The sequence below is a fragment of the Acipenser ruthenus genome, chromosome 9, assembly GCF_902713425.1.
Source record: "Acipenser ruthenus chromosome 9, fAciRut3.2 maternal haplotype, whole genome shotgun sequence".
NCBI lineage: Eukaryota > Metazoa > Chordata > Actinopteri > Acipenseriformes > Acipenseridae > Acipenser > Acipenser ruthenus.
The window spans coordinates 32,594,515-32,609,866 of NC_081197.1; the positions used below are offsets into that span (position 1 = coordinate 32,594,515).

The window sequence follows — 15,352 nt, forward strand, 5'->3', positions numbered from 1 at the left end:
TAGTCAACCGGCGGAAATCCCAGGGGAACGTTATTCCTGCAAGTCAAAATAAAAAATAACTTTTTTGTAGGAAGCCGTATAAACATATTTAAGTACCTGTAATACTCGAGTAAGACAATGCAATGGTTACATAATGTAAAAAAAAAAACGGAATTTGATCAGTTCATAAAATACACCAATGTCTTTGTCTGCACATACTTGTTTCGTTTGAGGCATACGTCGTAATTGATGTATTACATACAAATACACTGAATATATTAATTTTCTTCTGTAAAAAGTTGCCCAATTTATTGTGCGCATACTGCTGGAGACAACAATGCTAATTTAGTTTCCAACTGGAAGTACAACCTGCTCCGTGACCTTTACACAGGAACTTCCTGTTCTCCGACTAAAAACAAGGAGGTAAGTGTGTGCATTACGGCTGTGAGTGAATGATGTTAAAACAACTGTTAGTCTGGTATTTGTTTTTTTAAAAGGTCCTACTACTGTTAGCTGTGGGTGGTCAAAACTATTGACGCATTGCAGGGGTTTAACACATTACATAGCTGAGGTAGAGTTGACTGCAAGATGCAGATTAGATCATAACAGCAATATACTCAGATATAACATTGAACGCAACGCGCCAAACCGGCAATTACAATCTGGTTTATTGTGGAATTTTATTATGATTATAACAGATAGTACCAGGCAAATAACAGAGGCAAAAGTCGTATTACTAGTTGCTGGGAAGTATACAATATCTACACCGGTGTAGGGCCAAAAAGTGGTACTGTTCGTGCCAAATTTTGCCTATTGCGGAATTTTGCACTACTTTGAGATATACGCATGCGTGAGTGTTTCGTTGAAGTTTGTCCGTGTGAATACTTGCGCTATTAATGTATTCATCGCCGTGGTTTACCGTCAACTTTCGGTGTTACAAATTAAATGTGCATTTAATTCCGCGCTACAGTACATCGTCAGAATGTGGTACGCGTAAAATGTTAAGGGCAAGTGTATATATTCTTCAATATAATATACACTGAAAGCGGTATAGCCTAAGGTACAATGTTAAGCAACAAAGTATTGGATAGGCTACTGCTGTATGCTTGCTTTAATACATTTCATAATCATTAGTTGTGTTCATAAGATGCTACACACCTTAACATTGCGTTAAAACAATATGCAGATTTATGCTCGTGGAATATACATTATTTGCGAATGTTTACATGTGATTGTTCCCTCATTTAAACAGATGGATAGAATGAATAATAATTTTATTAAATTAGGTGTATATGCATGCTGCCTGTGTGGACTGTATACCAAGGACTCCGCATTGGATATGTTATGTTGGTTATTATAGCTAGATAACAAAGTTTGGCGATAAAATAGTGTTTGTAGTGTATGTACCTATTCACTCTGTATAGGAATGTTGCCATGTAAATGTAAGCTACGTTAATATGTACAGTTGACCCTGGCTGTAATGGTGTAAGAGTGTCATTTACTGCGAAGAAGTGCCATTCGTTTTTCATCAGGGAAGTCTAGTGGGCATATTGCCCAACTCCCTTCATATGAGATTATGTCGTAAACATGACTGAGGTGAGTCATCAAAATTTGACACCAAATCAAATTACCCTCTCTTGACCTTTTCAGGATCATTCACTTTATGAAGCCTAATCAACATGTTGACTTCATCCAAAATACCAAAACACTACGAAAACACTACAATATTTCCATTACACACATTCATAATATACACCATAAAGCCAGACAGTATCAGTTGTGAGGATTTTTGTAATTGTTAAAGAGTATAGTGCTACTATTGATGCATGAAATGCGTAACAAAAAATAAACAGAATATTAAAACGTTTGCACAACTACAGTGTACTGTACTGCATCCCTCTGATAAAACAAAAAAAAAACACAGAAAAACCTTGTGTGGACTCCACTTGGAAAATTGCTGGGAACTTTGCTACTGCGTCGGTTTGCAAGAAATAGGCTAAGGGAGTCTCCTCATCGGAATAAAAACCACATGCCACAAATAGATCAAAGGTAATTATATTTTAGTAAAGCCCCATACCTTTAGAGTCTATTGCAGTTAAAATACAAATCTTTTATGGTAATAATTTAAAAAGTTATATTGACACCTTTAAAATTAGATCTCCAGCCATACATGGCTCTAATTAAGGGTACATTGATGCAGAAGTGTTGTGATTGACGACTGCACAAATCACTAGGAACAATACGAACTGTAGATCACCCACTACATCGTATATGTTTTAATTTTAGATAACTTTTGGGATGTAATTGTTTTGTGCATCTAATACTACGTTTAAAAAACAGCCATCCTTTTTCTGTGGATGTTTTTTCTATTTTACTCCAATCTACTTCTGTTAGTCTCTGGTTCATACCTTCATAGTTTGCTTTTCTAAAATTGTAAACCTTAGCTTTAGTCATTACTTTTGGGGTTTTAAAAAATACTTCAAATGAGACCATGTTGTGGTCTGAGTTTGCCAATGGCTCTCTGACCTCTGTTTTAGTTATTCTGTCTTCATTATTTGAAAGGACTAAATCAAGGCATGCCTCCCCTCTAGTCGATGCCTTGACAAATTGCGTTAGGAAGCAGTCATTTGTCATTTCCACCATTTCAATTCCGTCCGTCGTGCTCCCCACCGGGTTCTCCCATTTTATACGGGGGAAGTTGAAATCCCCCATTAGTGTGGCTTCTCCTTTTCTACATGCATTTCGAATGTCATTGTATAACAGATTATTTTGCTCAGCATCTGAATTTTGCCCTTTTAATTTGTGTCCATTATTCTGACCCATATTGATTCTGCATTGTTTTCTTTGTCCTGATTTAACACCTGGGCTTCAAGACTATTTCTTATGTATAGCGCTACCCCTCCGCCTCGTCTGTCCTGCCTGTCTTTCCTATACAGTGTGTACCCACTAATATTATATTCGTCTCCATCACTCTCAGACAACCAAGTTTCTGTAACACCTATCACATCGTAGTTACTTGTTAGTGCAGTAGCTTCAAATTCTAACATTTTGTTTCTGAGACTTCTAGCATTAAGATAAATACATTTAATAGTTGTCTTACCTGAGTTGTTTAACTTGTTTTGATGTGGTCTCCCTTCTGTTTTTTTGTTTTCTAGTTTAAATGCTTCTTTCTAGTTTAAATGCTTCTGGACCTCCTCCTTACTATTTGATGAAAAGCAGAGAGAACCACTGCATTGTATTCCAAACACCAGCACAGTTCCATTCATAAAATGGCGCATATCACAATAAACCAGTACCTGCAACAGGTAAGACTCTACACAATTCACTGTCGATTGTCATATTAATTCATTTTGTTTTGGTCTAAAAGAATAATCATTTATTATGTGTTTTTCTTTATTTTTATTATTATTGTGCTTGTGACAAATTGAAATGGAAAATGTATTAATTTCACTATAAAATACCATAGAACATATTAGTATAAATGAACATTCATTTTTTAAAGCCTTGGTTGTGACTCCTTAGGATGATTGTGTTTTCTTTCATCAACTGAAAAACATTACAATTTGTTTGAATTATTATAGGTACTTGAGGCCATTGATACAAGAGATGGAACTTTCTGTGCAGAGTTGCTGTCATTCAAGCACCCTCACGTAGCAAACCCAAGGTTACAGGTAATCTACACACCCCCACACATTAACACGCTGTGTCCACATCATAATACAAAATACTTAAATACAAGTATTTGATTAGGTTTTTCTGTAACATTGTTTAAAAAAAAAAAAAAAAAAAAAAAAAAAAGATTGGCGAAATAAATTTATCCTTTATTTAATTTTGTATATTTGGCTTATGTAAACTCAAAACAAATGTGTGTGTGTGTGTGTGTGTTTTTTATAGGAAAGAGGTAATTGAGGTAAAAAACAAATGACATGCTACTTGACATTTGGTTTGCTTTCTGCAGTGACCTCAAAATTTTGTTTACAGCTGGCTCTTTGAGCTAGTATATATACAGTACTGTAGTACTGAAGAGAGAGAAGCAACTGAGGCTGCCTAAATCCACAGAAGAACTGTGGTTAGTTCTCCAAGATGTTTGGGCCAACCTACCTGCCGAGTTCCTTCAAAAACTGTGTGCAAGTGTACCTAGAAGAATTGATGCTGTTTTGAAGGCAAAGGGTGGTCACACCAAATATGGATTTGATTTAGATTTTTCTTCTGTTCACTCACTTTGCATTTAGTTAATTGATAAATATAATCTATTAACATGTCTATTTTTGAAAGCATTCTTACTTTACAGCATTTTTTCACACCTGCCTAAAACTTTTGCACAGTACTGTATATATATCTATATATTTTTTTTTAAACAGCTATCAAACCCAGAAGAAAAGTGCCAGCAAGTACTAGAGCCTCCTTATGATGAAATGGTTGCTGCTCATTTAAGGTAAAGCATTTTGTTTGGACCTGATTCGGGTAAATCTTAATTTTGATTGCCTTCATGTTAAAACTAGTGCAAAGCTTCAAAATATATGAGTACTTATTTTGTATTCAGAGTGGAATTTGATTGGTATTTTACGTTTCCATATCTCTGCTGTTGTATTTTATGTGTGCATAGAAATGCAAAGAAGTCCCAAGCCTGTATTTTGTGTCACTCTTATGAAGTCATTGCCTCAATATTTTTTCCATCAGCTGCAGTTCCCTTTAATAATTGTATTTGTAACACACTAACAAGCACTTTCAGGACATGACCAATCCTTCCTAAAGTGCAATAGTACATTTTGACAGGGAGGACAAACTGGAAATGTGAATGTTTATGTTGTGACCAAACTCCCTATCCCTGGACCAATAACAAATGAGAACGTGGTCTGGCTAAACTGGATAATTGATTTCTAATTTAACCTGGCTACATGTGTAAAATAGGACCAGGGAAACAGCTTCTCAGTTCAGCTTAGCCCTCAAGGAAAGTAGGTGCCTGTGCTGTGGATATTGCAAACTCCCAACCCTGCTTGTTTAGTCATTAGTTTTATTTTTTAAAATAAGTGCTTCTCCCAATGCTTCACGGCATCTCCTCAGTCTAAGAAATGCTGCTGCTATTCCTTCTGTGTGCCAACCTCAACTGCCAAGCTACCCTTCCACACACCTCCACTTTGCTTTACTGTAAACATGTATTCTTTTTGTTTCCTGTCTTTGCAGGTGTACGTATGCAGTGTCAAATCATGACTTTGCAGAAGCATACAAATGTCAAACTGTTGTGGTTCAATATCCTTTGAGTAGCAGTTAATGAAGGCTGTGTATTTTTCAGATGAATCAACAGGCCACTTTAAATTGAGCATGGTGATCTTGTAATGTTTTGAAAAAGACCAAGCTAAACCATTCTTGGGTTTCTGATGGAAGTCATACATACTATACTTTATCTTCATTGCTTTTTTATAAACCACAAGGAATCTGAGTGGGGGGGGGGGTTAATGGCAAAAGGTGTCCCATTCCCAGGAAAATGAGAACATTGCTCTTGTGAATTTTGGTCAGGTTTCTAAACGTAATCAACCTATCCAAGAAACAAATTGATAGTAAGAAATGCATCTCACTACAATCACAGTAGCCTCTGTCTCCTTTCAATGTAAATTGCATACTGGGTGCTGTGTAGCTGTTTCATGTGTTCATATAAATTAGTTCTTATTGCCCTTAACATTTTACATCCTTTTTAAAGGCTTTCCAAGCTCACAAAGAAGAAAATTGGTAAGTGTGGAGAAAAGCATAACAATGACTGTGTTTTATTGTTATTACACGTCTTACCAAAAACTTAACGTGCAGAAACAGCCAAGTAAGAATCATCCATATAAAGATGTGATTTCTACAAAAGGGGCCATGTTATAAAATGTTTGTTGGTAGAACTTTATTAGGCTGATCACTTTGTTTTTACTTGGCTTTTATGTGTGAAAGGTTTTTTGGTCACACATCCCTACTAAGCACTACAAATTCCCCAGTTCCTCTCAGTCTACAAGGTAACAAAGTATCAATAAGGTCCGTCTTCATTTTAGAAGGAGTTTTTCTTTCACTTGTCAAATGCTTATTTCTCCTTTTGATTTTGCATGTGATGTAGTGTCTGGATCTGTAAATGTTTTTTTTTTAAAGCAAGGGGCAGCTATTTATAGATTTGTTAGTCCATTAACCAATCATAATACGGTAAACTAATTGTAATACAAGACATGTACCTTAACTAAAAACTAGTTGTACTGTATTAAAACAACTAAACAAGTAAAGTATAATGGCTTTTATAATGTGGTGCTATTTTCTGATTGTAAGCTTGAGAGAGAGAGAGAGAGTGAAAGAGAGAGATTGATTAGTTAATTATAATGGTTTAATGTCACTCTTAACAGACGTTTGTTTGGTTCTTAAACAGAGTTGCACTGTATTTTGTTCATTGTCTTTTTTAGGGCATTGCCAATGATGTATTCTGTAGCCCTAGATCTTCGGATTTTTGCCAATAATGTAAGTATTCAACTAAACCATAAGAATCTTGAATCTTTGTTTGTAGTTCATCTACCATGCTGAGACAGGATTCCTTTTCCAGATTTTTGTTCTCTGTTGTATACATATGCACATTTTTTAAACGTCACAATAATTTCTCTTGGCCCGGTTCTGCATTTGATCTTTTAAACCCCCGCCAATGGGAATGAGCCATGCAGTGATAGAACTTTAATGATATATTGTTTTTCATTTAAACAAGATGTTTTGTTTTGTGACAGGCAGACCAGCAGCTATCCAAAAAAGGAAAGGGCAAAGTGGGGGACATGCTTGAAAAGGCAGCTGAACAATTGATGAGCTGCTTCAGAATCTGTGGCAGTGACAAGTGAGAATGCCATAGATCTTAAATACAGTTACTCTTTTTCTCCAGCAGGAGTTACTGTTTACCATTTCTCAGTAAAGCCACAGAAATACAGTGCATTTTGAGTCCTTGAATTACTAGCTTCTCAGTGGGAATTGTTTTCTATAGAAACATCACTTCTGAAGTTGACCACACAGTATGCACATTAAATGCTGTGTCTTTGGGCCATACACTAACACTTTAGTACTTTGTACATGTATACAATCTACCAAAATATCACAATTGCACAACCCTTTTCATTTAGCTTGTGTTCACTTAAACCTTTTTTCTTCTTCTTGCTTTCTATTTCCACAAACTGTTTGAATATGAATAAATGTTCTTAAGAAACTAAATGTAATTTTGCACTGTAAACAGTGGGGAGGGGGTACAGGAGAGTGTAGTGGTGTCCAGTCGATGTTAAATATTAGTGAAGTTTTTAAATCTCCCCCCACCCCCCCCAAAAAAAATAAAAGTGATCTTGATTTATTACAGCCGTGCCAGCATTGATGACTCTAAAAAGTGATCTTGATTTATTACAGCCGTGCCAGCATTGATGACTCTAAAAAGTGATCTTGATTTATTACAGCCGTGCCGGCATTGATGACTCTAAAAAGTGGGGGATGTTGTTTCTCATCAACCAGCTCTTCAAAATTTACTTCAAGGTAAGAATGATTTGTTTAATATTTTATATTCTGTTGCTCATACCCTCTGTCAATAGCATATGTAACTCTACAAGTTGTATCTGTACAGATCTGGCTTTTACTGTTTTTTTTTTTTTAAACAGATTAACAAGCTACACTTATGCAAACCTCTCATCAGGGCTATTGACAGCTCGAACCTGAAGGATGAATACAGCATGGCACAGAGGGTGACCTACAAATACTATGTGGGCAGGAAAGCAATGTTTGATAGCGATTTCAAACAAGGTGACTCAACAAGTTACAAAACAATTATGAAAAATATATATAGATTTTTTTTTTTTTTACTTCATCCAAAATATTGAATTATACATTTTTTTAATTAAAAAAAAAAAAAAAAAAAAAAAGGAATTTGGAATGCTGTGCATTCTCATTTTAGTACTCCCAGTTCTCCATTAGCTGTTGGGCCATATGGTCATGGCTCCCGTTTGCTCCATGGTTCCATTCCACGACCACTCGCTTTCTTGTATAATGCAGTGTTTTAAATCATAACAGGTCATAAGGAAGTTTAGCCTTACCCCATTTTTCGTGTGCATTATTTAGCTTCTTAGTCATTATGAAAGGAGAGCGCTGCCATCTGATCATCTTCAGTTCCTCCTTTACATTTATGCCGTAAAACAGTATTTTAAGACTTGCCTAGAGAATATAAGGCTTTTAAATCCCCATTTCTCTGCCCAGTTTTGTTTCCTTTCCCTTCTCACTGTCCAGACGTGTATTGTAATTTGCTGAGTCTTTAATTGGTGCCTTTACACTACAGCGGAGGAGTACCTGTCCTTTTCCTTTCAACACTGTCACAGATCCAGTCAAAAGAACAAACGGATGATTCTTATTTACCTTTTGCCCGTGAAAATGCTTCTGGTGAGTAGAAAAGACAAAACCATTCAAGGTCTGTCACAGGTTTTAAAATTTGGTTCTCTGCCATAAAAATCTGTTTATTGAATCTTATTGAAACCTTAGGGTTGCAGGGTTTTGTAATGTACAGAGACGTGTACTGTAGGAGTTACTATGTAATTCTTTTGTTTCTTTGTAATGTAGTCAAGAAATTAAGCTGACAAATGGTTTTTGATTCAAAAACACTTTATGTACAAGAAAGGTATACCTCCAATACAATCATAAGCACAAGATTTAAACTGACTTTGGACAAGGCCTCAGTACAGCTCAGTGCATATGTTTGTATCAGAAAGCACGGATATCCATGGAGTCAATTCGAAAGAGATGAAAAGACTGACAAAACTTTACAATGTTTGATATTTATACCTTTGTAAACACTTGTTGACTCCACTCCCATTTGTCTTACTTCTGTCCAATGATAGGGGTTTCCACTCTATCATTGCACATTCCCGCTGCGGGGGAAAAGGGGGGTTGCATACCACGTTGTACCCAGCAGTGCGCATCCCTCTTGTCTTTCAGTTCCCCTCCCCCATCTCACACTATCTCTGCTAATATCCTGCCTTTTGGTGTTTAGCTCCGACACTTATCTGTGACTTCCAGTCGTGTTAGGCTATGCCAAACTGATAGTAGCTGGTTTTGCCGACTGGAAATGAAAGAACTCGAAACTTACACAATACTGTATAGAAACTTAATATAAAAGCATATTAAAAGCAACTGAATTAGTAACACTTATAATTAATAACATAATTAATACCTCATGCAGAAAGCCATCACTACAGCAATGTTAAACTGGCAGAAATACTTTTTGGTTTCAGTTACTGAACTGTATATGGCCCGTAGCTGGGGGGTTGGATAGACTATAATTAGTGTTATGCATTTCCGGTTTGTACCAAATTTTACTGAAAAATTATAGGATTTTTTTTTTTAACTCAGGTTTTTACTGATTTGTACCCTTTTTTTTTTGGTCTACTATGCAATATTTTCCCGGTGCTATTTTCTAGGAAGTACACAATATTTTTTATTAAAATGCTGTTTTATTTTGACTCTTGACATTGTAATAATCAGCCTTACATTGCATCCTAGTATACAGTAGGTACATTTCGATATCGGAGGATGAAGTGATGTTCAAACATCGCACCTTGGTTCCCTGTTCACAAACACACTATCACCTGATTCTGTTGGCCAATCAGTTTTATTATTGTGACAAGTGCTAGGCGTAGTAACTAGCTTGATCAAAAACTAAATTGAAATACTTACACAAAAATATAATACTTTGAGTGGATGAGGAATGGGGAGAAAATGTTAATCAAGTTATGAATATTCAAAAGAAAACAAATGTTTCGATGTCTACAGATAGCCAAATAGCAGAATTTAAATTTCAATTACATCCCTGCCATGCTGTAAACACAAAATTAGACCTGTCAGTACTAGGGTTGTCACGATACCAGAATTTTGAAATTCGATACGATACCAGTTCAGTTTCACGATACTCTATACCTCTTCAATACCACGGCAAAAAACAAACAAACATCTGAACACGCAAAATAAGAGAACATTCCTTTAATAAAGGTAAACAATCTTGACGCTCTTGTTTGATTTGATACCCACTAAATTTAGTACGGAAACGTAGGGCAGCAGTGTGGAGTAGTGGTTAGGGCTCTGGACTCTTGACCGGAGGGTTGTGGGTTCAATCCCAGGTGGGGGACACTGCTGCTGTACCCTTGAGCAAGGTACTTTACCTAGATTGATCCAGTAAAAACCCAACTGTATAAACGGGTAATTGTATGTAAAAATAATGATAGCTTGTAATAATTGTAAGTCGCTCTGGATAAGGGCGTCTGCTAAGAAATAAATAATAATAATAAACAAAAAACTAATGAATGGCAGCATGAAAATAAATAAAATAAGCTTTTTAGAAAAAAAGAACATTTGTTGTCAGTAAATATTTTTTTAAGTGCTCTGAGTAGAAAAAAATGTATTTTACAATCAAACTTCAAGGTCTTGGGAACATGTCTAAAATGAAAGAATTAAAATTGGAACACCAGAACAAAAGTTACAGCCACTTATAACAAAACTATAGTAAATGCAAGAAATGCAAAACAATATATAAAAGTAAAGAAAATGAACAAAAACAAGGGAAACGCAATCTTGTTTTATTTTTTTCGCAATGTTTTCTTTGCTATCCTGCGCATCTGCTCCATCCGGTGCTCTCTCACACAGCATGAAGCAGTCAGTCAGATTCCCACCGACGTAGATGCCCATATCCTTTCCAAGAGTGACAGGCATATGCGCCTCTGATGTACCACTCTTGTGTACTACGTCGTAGAAGGCCGAGCCCGGGGGCGACCGCAGTAAAGCTAGACTAACCTCAGGGAGAAATCTGTGAAGTGTGTTTGATACATTGACAGATAACTAGAGTCTTTCCCCCCTACGCAATTTTCATTATACAAGTACAGAGTGCTCCGATCCTTTCTGTTTTTCGGTATTACCGAATGCATAATTAATGAAGCTCAGAACCGTTTCTGAAATTTGGTATCGCGGTAGTATCAAAGTATCGGTATTTTTGACAACCCTAATCAGTACCTTGAAAAAGATTACCATGTCCTACATCCACTAGCTAGAAACAAGTTAGGTTGCATATATTAAATAACTTGTGATAAGGAACATCCTAACCAAGTTTTATCTAAAGTGGATAAGCAGTTCTCCTCTGTCTCTGGGGGATAATAACGTGTTTAATCATTGTGTTACTGTGCTAATGGCAGCTTTGTCTGTGAAACTGATAGTAATTGAAATGTATAATACAGTATGTGTGCCACTATTAAAGATCTCTGCATTTCAGAAAGTGAATTTAATCAACATGAAGAATTTTATGTATTGGTTTTGTTTGACTTGATTGTGTTGTTTCTATTTAACAGGGCCATATGCCAACAAACCAGCTCTTGAGAAAATATGACCTTCTACAGTTTGCAGATGTCACTAAAGCTGTTAGGTATTTGTATTTAAGCTTTTGAAACTGTTGGTGTCCTGCTATTTAAGAAACACCTATTATTTTTTTTTAGTCCATCAACGGAAAGTACAGCACTGAAGAGAGTGCAAGATACAGTATGTTCGTAGATTTTATTGTTATAAATGCCATTAAAAAATCAAATACATGTTTTACATGATGTGATATCTACAACGTGATGGAAATACGTATTAGATACTGTCTACTAGGATCATTTTCTTAGCTTTGTGTACTTTAACAGAGATCATCACGTGCAACAGAAAATGTTTCGAATAAAACCATTTAAGTGCATTGGGTTCTCGGTTTGAGCTAGTATTACCAGTAAACAATGTGATTTCTCCTACGTGCTTGTGCTTTATCAATAGTGAAGGAAATCTAATGCTCCTGAATGATGCCCTGGCACAACACGAGGCCTTCTTCATTCGCTGTGGCATCTTTCTCATTCTCGAGAAGCTAAAAATCATCACCTACAGGAACTTCTTTAAGAAAGTGTGAGTAAAAAAAAATGGTTTGGTTGTTCAAGCTATCAAATTTGGGTTGTCTTTGAGTTTCTGTCTACATATACTGTAGTGACTACCCCATAAATCTTTATGGTATTTCCCTAGCACAGCTAATGTTGTTGTATCAAGGAGAATAGAACAATATTTAAATGGAGTATTATACAGGTCTGTTCAGCACGTTGACTGGATTTATTTACATTTTGATGTTTGTGGGTTTGGATGTGTGCAACCCTGTGCGGAGTGTCCCGCCCCTTTGTTTATCATTTATTTATATTATGATTTATGTTTATTTTGCAACGAAGCGCCGGTTATTTGTTACTGTTTTTGTGTTTTTAAAAACCTCGTGAGGATGTGTGACTGATCAGCTAGTGATTTATTGAACTATCTGACAGTCGCGCATCCTTATTAAACTCGTGCAGACGGTGACCATCTCCCGAGTTAATTCATTGATTAATTGTTGCTAATCGGGAGATGGTCACTGTATATAAACCTGCAGCTCTCTACCCTCGGGGAGAGTGTCAGAGGCGAAACAGGTTATTTGAGAGAGAGAGGAGATTAAAAGCTAAACAACTGCTAAACCTTATTTGTTTATTTGTTTGGCCAACGCGCCTTTTTGTTTAGTGTGTTTGTTTAAACCTTTTGTTTATTTATTATTTAATAAAATAGCTGAGCGCCGTAGCGCTCAGTTTCACATCCGCCATCTGTTGTTTGGTTTCTGTTACTTCCTGGTCCGTGACATCACTACCCACACGTCACTGCAACAGCACTCGATCACAAACACCTAATATGTTAAATGAATACAGAGCTATATCTGTTTGAACTGCTTGTCATTTTCAAATATAATGAATGTAATCATAAGTTATTATTTCTTTTTTTTTTTCAAGGTATCAGTTGCTTAAAACCCACCAGTTGCCACTAGATGCTTTTCTCGTTGCCCTTAAATTCATGCAGGTGGATGATGTGGACACTGATGAAGTTCAGTGCATTTTAGCTAATCTGATCTACATGGTAAGTACAGCGTTGTCCAAATGGCTCAATGGCAGACGTCATGTTTCTTTCTTCTGTTTAAAGTCCCTGTGACTGAAGTATTGACATTTTTAAATTTAAACGATGTCTGTTCATAAGAGGTTTGTGTGTATTTTTCCCCTCCTCTAATTTAACCTGTTTTTTTTGTTTTTCCCCCTACCAGGGACACATCAAGGGGTACATTTCTCACCAACATCAGAAGCTTGTTGTCAGCAAACAGAATCCATTCCCCCCACTGTCCACTGTGTCTTAGTGCAAGAAATCAGACTTTTTTTTTATTGTCATGTGAAAGACCATTATTGAACAGTTTTTCAGAATGACCTTGTATTGTTGAGTGATATGTTTAATTATATGTGAATAAACATATATTCTCATTATTGCTAATACAGTGCCTTGAATTTATAAGAATCACTGATATAAGTATCAATTGCATATAGTGATCAAAACAATAACATATAACCAGCGCATCAAAACCACTGGGACAAAATCATTCCAATACTAACCAATGTAAAATAATCTGCTTGTAAGAATCAAGCAGTCCGCTTATAAGAATCATTTCGGGGGGAAACTGAGTACATGTAATACGGTTCTGTATCAAGTGCAATGATATGTACAGCCAATAAGCTGTTTTTGAATTTGGTCACGCATGATTAGGCACGTACGCAGCGTGGATCTTGCAGTGATGCAGGAAACACTGCATTCTTTGTAATCAAACAGTGACTGTGCCACTGCATTATGCATTTTTTGTGTTCTCTGTATGTGAAAATTTGTCTCAAAGTGAACACACATTCATTGAATACATACTGAGTACAGCAGTGTTATTGTGTGATATGCATGTAGAGGGAGTTGGGTTGCAGCGTGGTGCAGTGAGGTTGAGGAGGAGGGGGATTGCTGAGCTTTGCATCTCCTCAATGAAAAACTGAGAGTTGCATCGCATCAGAAAATAAGTAAGCCACAGATGCTTAAATGCAGTGGTAGTCCTGACAGTAAAATACTGTAATGTAATTTTAATTCAAAGGCAGTTACACATAACACTGTATAGCTTAGCTGAAGTCCAAATAATAACCAACTACAAAGTTTATTTTCTTAACGAAAACTTGGTTTCATTTTTTCTTTACAACTCTCACTAACTGCATTTAGCAACTGTATTAATTATTAAACCAAAAAAACAAATTGAGTGAAACTGAGCTCTTAGTTTGTGCAGAAAAAAACATGTATAATTCTTTCTCTCTTGTTATTATCTTCTTCCTGTCTGTTCTATTTCCGGTCTTTCTCTTTCCTTTTAAAGCAAAGGCTTTTGGTCATTACACCGTGTAACAATTTTTTTTTTTTTTTGGTTCCTGGGTAGTAAGTGTTATTTCCTAATTGCTTATGCCTCAAAAGTATAGAAAATGGCCATTATTCCCCACAAACTTTGCTTTTGTGACCAGGACAGTGATATTTTGAAATTACCAATTTTCCAGAACATTCCAGATAGATTCAGTGCTGAGTATTATTATTTATTTATTTCTTAGCAGACGCCCTTATCCAGGGCGACTTACAATCGTAAGCAAATACATTTCAAGTGTTACAATACAAGTAATACAATAAGAGCAAGAAATACAATAATTTATGTTCAAGTGTGACAAACCACAATTCAATAATACAGCAGATAATAGTGATAGTTATATCAGGATATGATTAAATAGTGATAGTTACATCAGGATATGATTAAATACAAAATACTACAGGTTAAACACTTGGCAGATTACAGTATTCTGAAGTACAGGATTAAATGCAGTAAAATAGGGGGCAGATAAGAGCAAAATAAAGCACATTTAAATGAAGGGTGATAGTGTCCCAGGATACAAACAGAGGAGTTCTACAGGTGCTGTCTGAAGAGGTGAGTCTTAAGGAGGTGCCGGAATGTGGTCAGGGACTGGGCAGTCCTGACATCTGTAGGAAGGTCATTCCACCACTGCGGAGCAAGGGTGGAGAAGGAGCGGGCTCTGGAGGCAGGGGAGCGTAGCAGAGGTAGAGCCAGTCTTCTAGTGCTGGCGGAGCAGAGAGGTCGAGTGGGGGTGTAGGGAGAGATGAGGGTCTGGAGGTAGCTGGGTGCAGTCTGGTCAAGGCATCTGTAGGCTAGTACAAGAGTCTTGAACTGGATGCGAGCGGTGATCGGGAGCCAGTGGAGCGAGCGGAGTAGTGAAGTAGCGTGGGCAGAGTAACTTGGAGTAACTTCTAGAACTTTCCAGTAATATAAATAGTAGTATAAATACAGGGGCCTTAAGCCCACCAGTTCAGTTTAGTTCCAGCTGCCTAAGTGGATACATATCTGCATTTTTCTGAGATGGCATCAAGAGGCTGCAAGCATCCGGCAGACGCATTTTGCTATGTCTGCGGCCAATTTATCAAGACA

The 15,352-nt window shown here is 36.6% G+C and overlaps 1 protein-coding gene across 2 annotated transcripts; it reads left to right on the forward strand.

Annotated features, from left to right (window-relative positions):
- The first annotated feature begins 305 nt into the window (after positions 1-305).
- On the forward strand, positions 306-13,329 carry LOC117406336 (PCI domain-containing protein 2-like). Of its 2 annotated transcripts, none has more exons than XM_034010273.3 (15): positions 306-402; positions 3,135-3,284; positions 3,561-3,650; positions 4,341-4,414; positions 5,164-5,229; positions 5,665-5,706; positions 6,405-6,459; positions 6,717-6,820; positions 7,422-7,497; positions 7,620-7,761; positions 8,291-8,391; positions 11,340-11,413; positions 11,794-11,919; positions 12,813-12,936; positions 13,118-13,329. In XM_034010273.3, exons 2-15 carry the CDS (start codon positions 3,249-3,251, stop codon positions 13,205-13,207), a joined length of 1,200 nt encoding a protein of 399 aa, XP_033866164.1. In that variant the 5' UTR covers positions 306-402; positions 3,135-3,248; the 3' UTR covers positions 13,208-13,329. The 2 variants fall into 2 exon arrangements, with proteins under 2 accessions (XP_033866164.1, XP_033866165.1); XM_034010274.3 differs by lacking the exon at positions 306-402 and adding an exon at positions 1,029-2,028.
- The last annotated feature ends 2,023 nt before the right edge of the window (positions 13,330-15,352 follow it).

Excerpts from the sequence above, each read along its gene's own strand:
- LOC117406336 (XM_034010273.3), top strand. The coding sequence starts at position 3,249 with ATGGCGCATATCACAATAAACCAGTACCTGCAACAG. Across the intron at positions 6,460-6,716 it reads TTCGGATTTTTGCCAATAAT|GCAGACCAGCAGCTATCCAA; the intron begins GTAAGTATTCAA and ends GTTTTGTGACAG. Across the intron at positions 7,762-8,290 it reads TGATAGCGATTTCAAACAAG|CGGAGGAGTACCTGTCCTTT; the intron begins GTGACTCAACAA and ends TTTACACTACAG.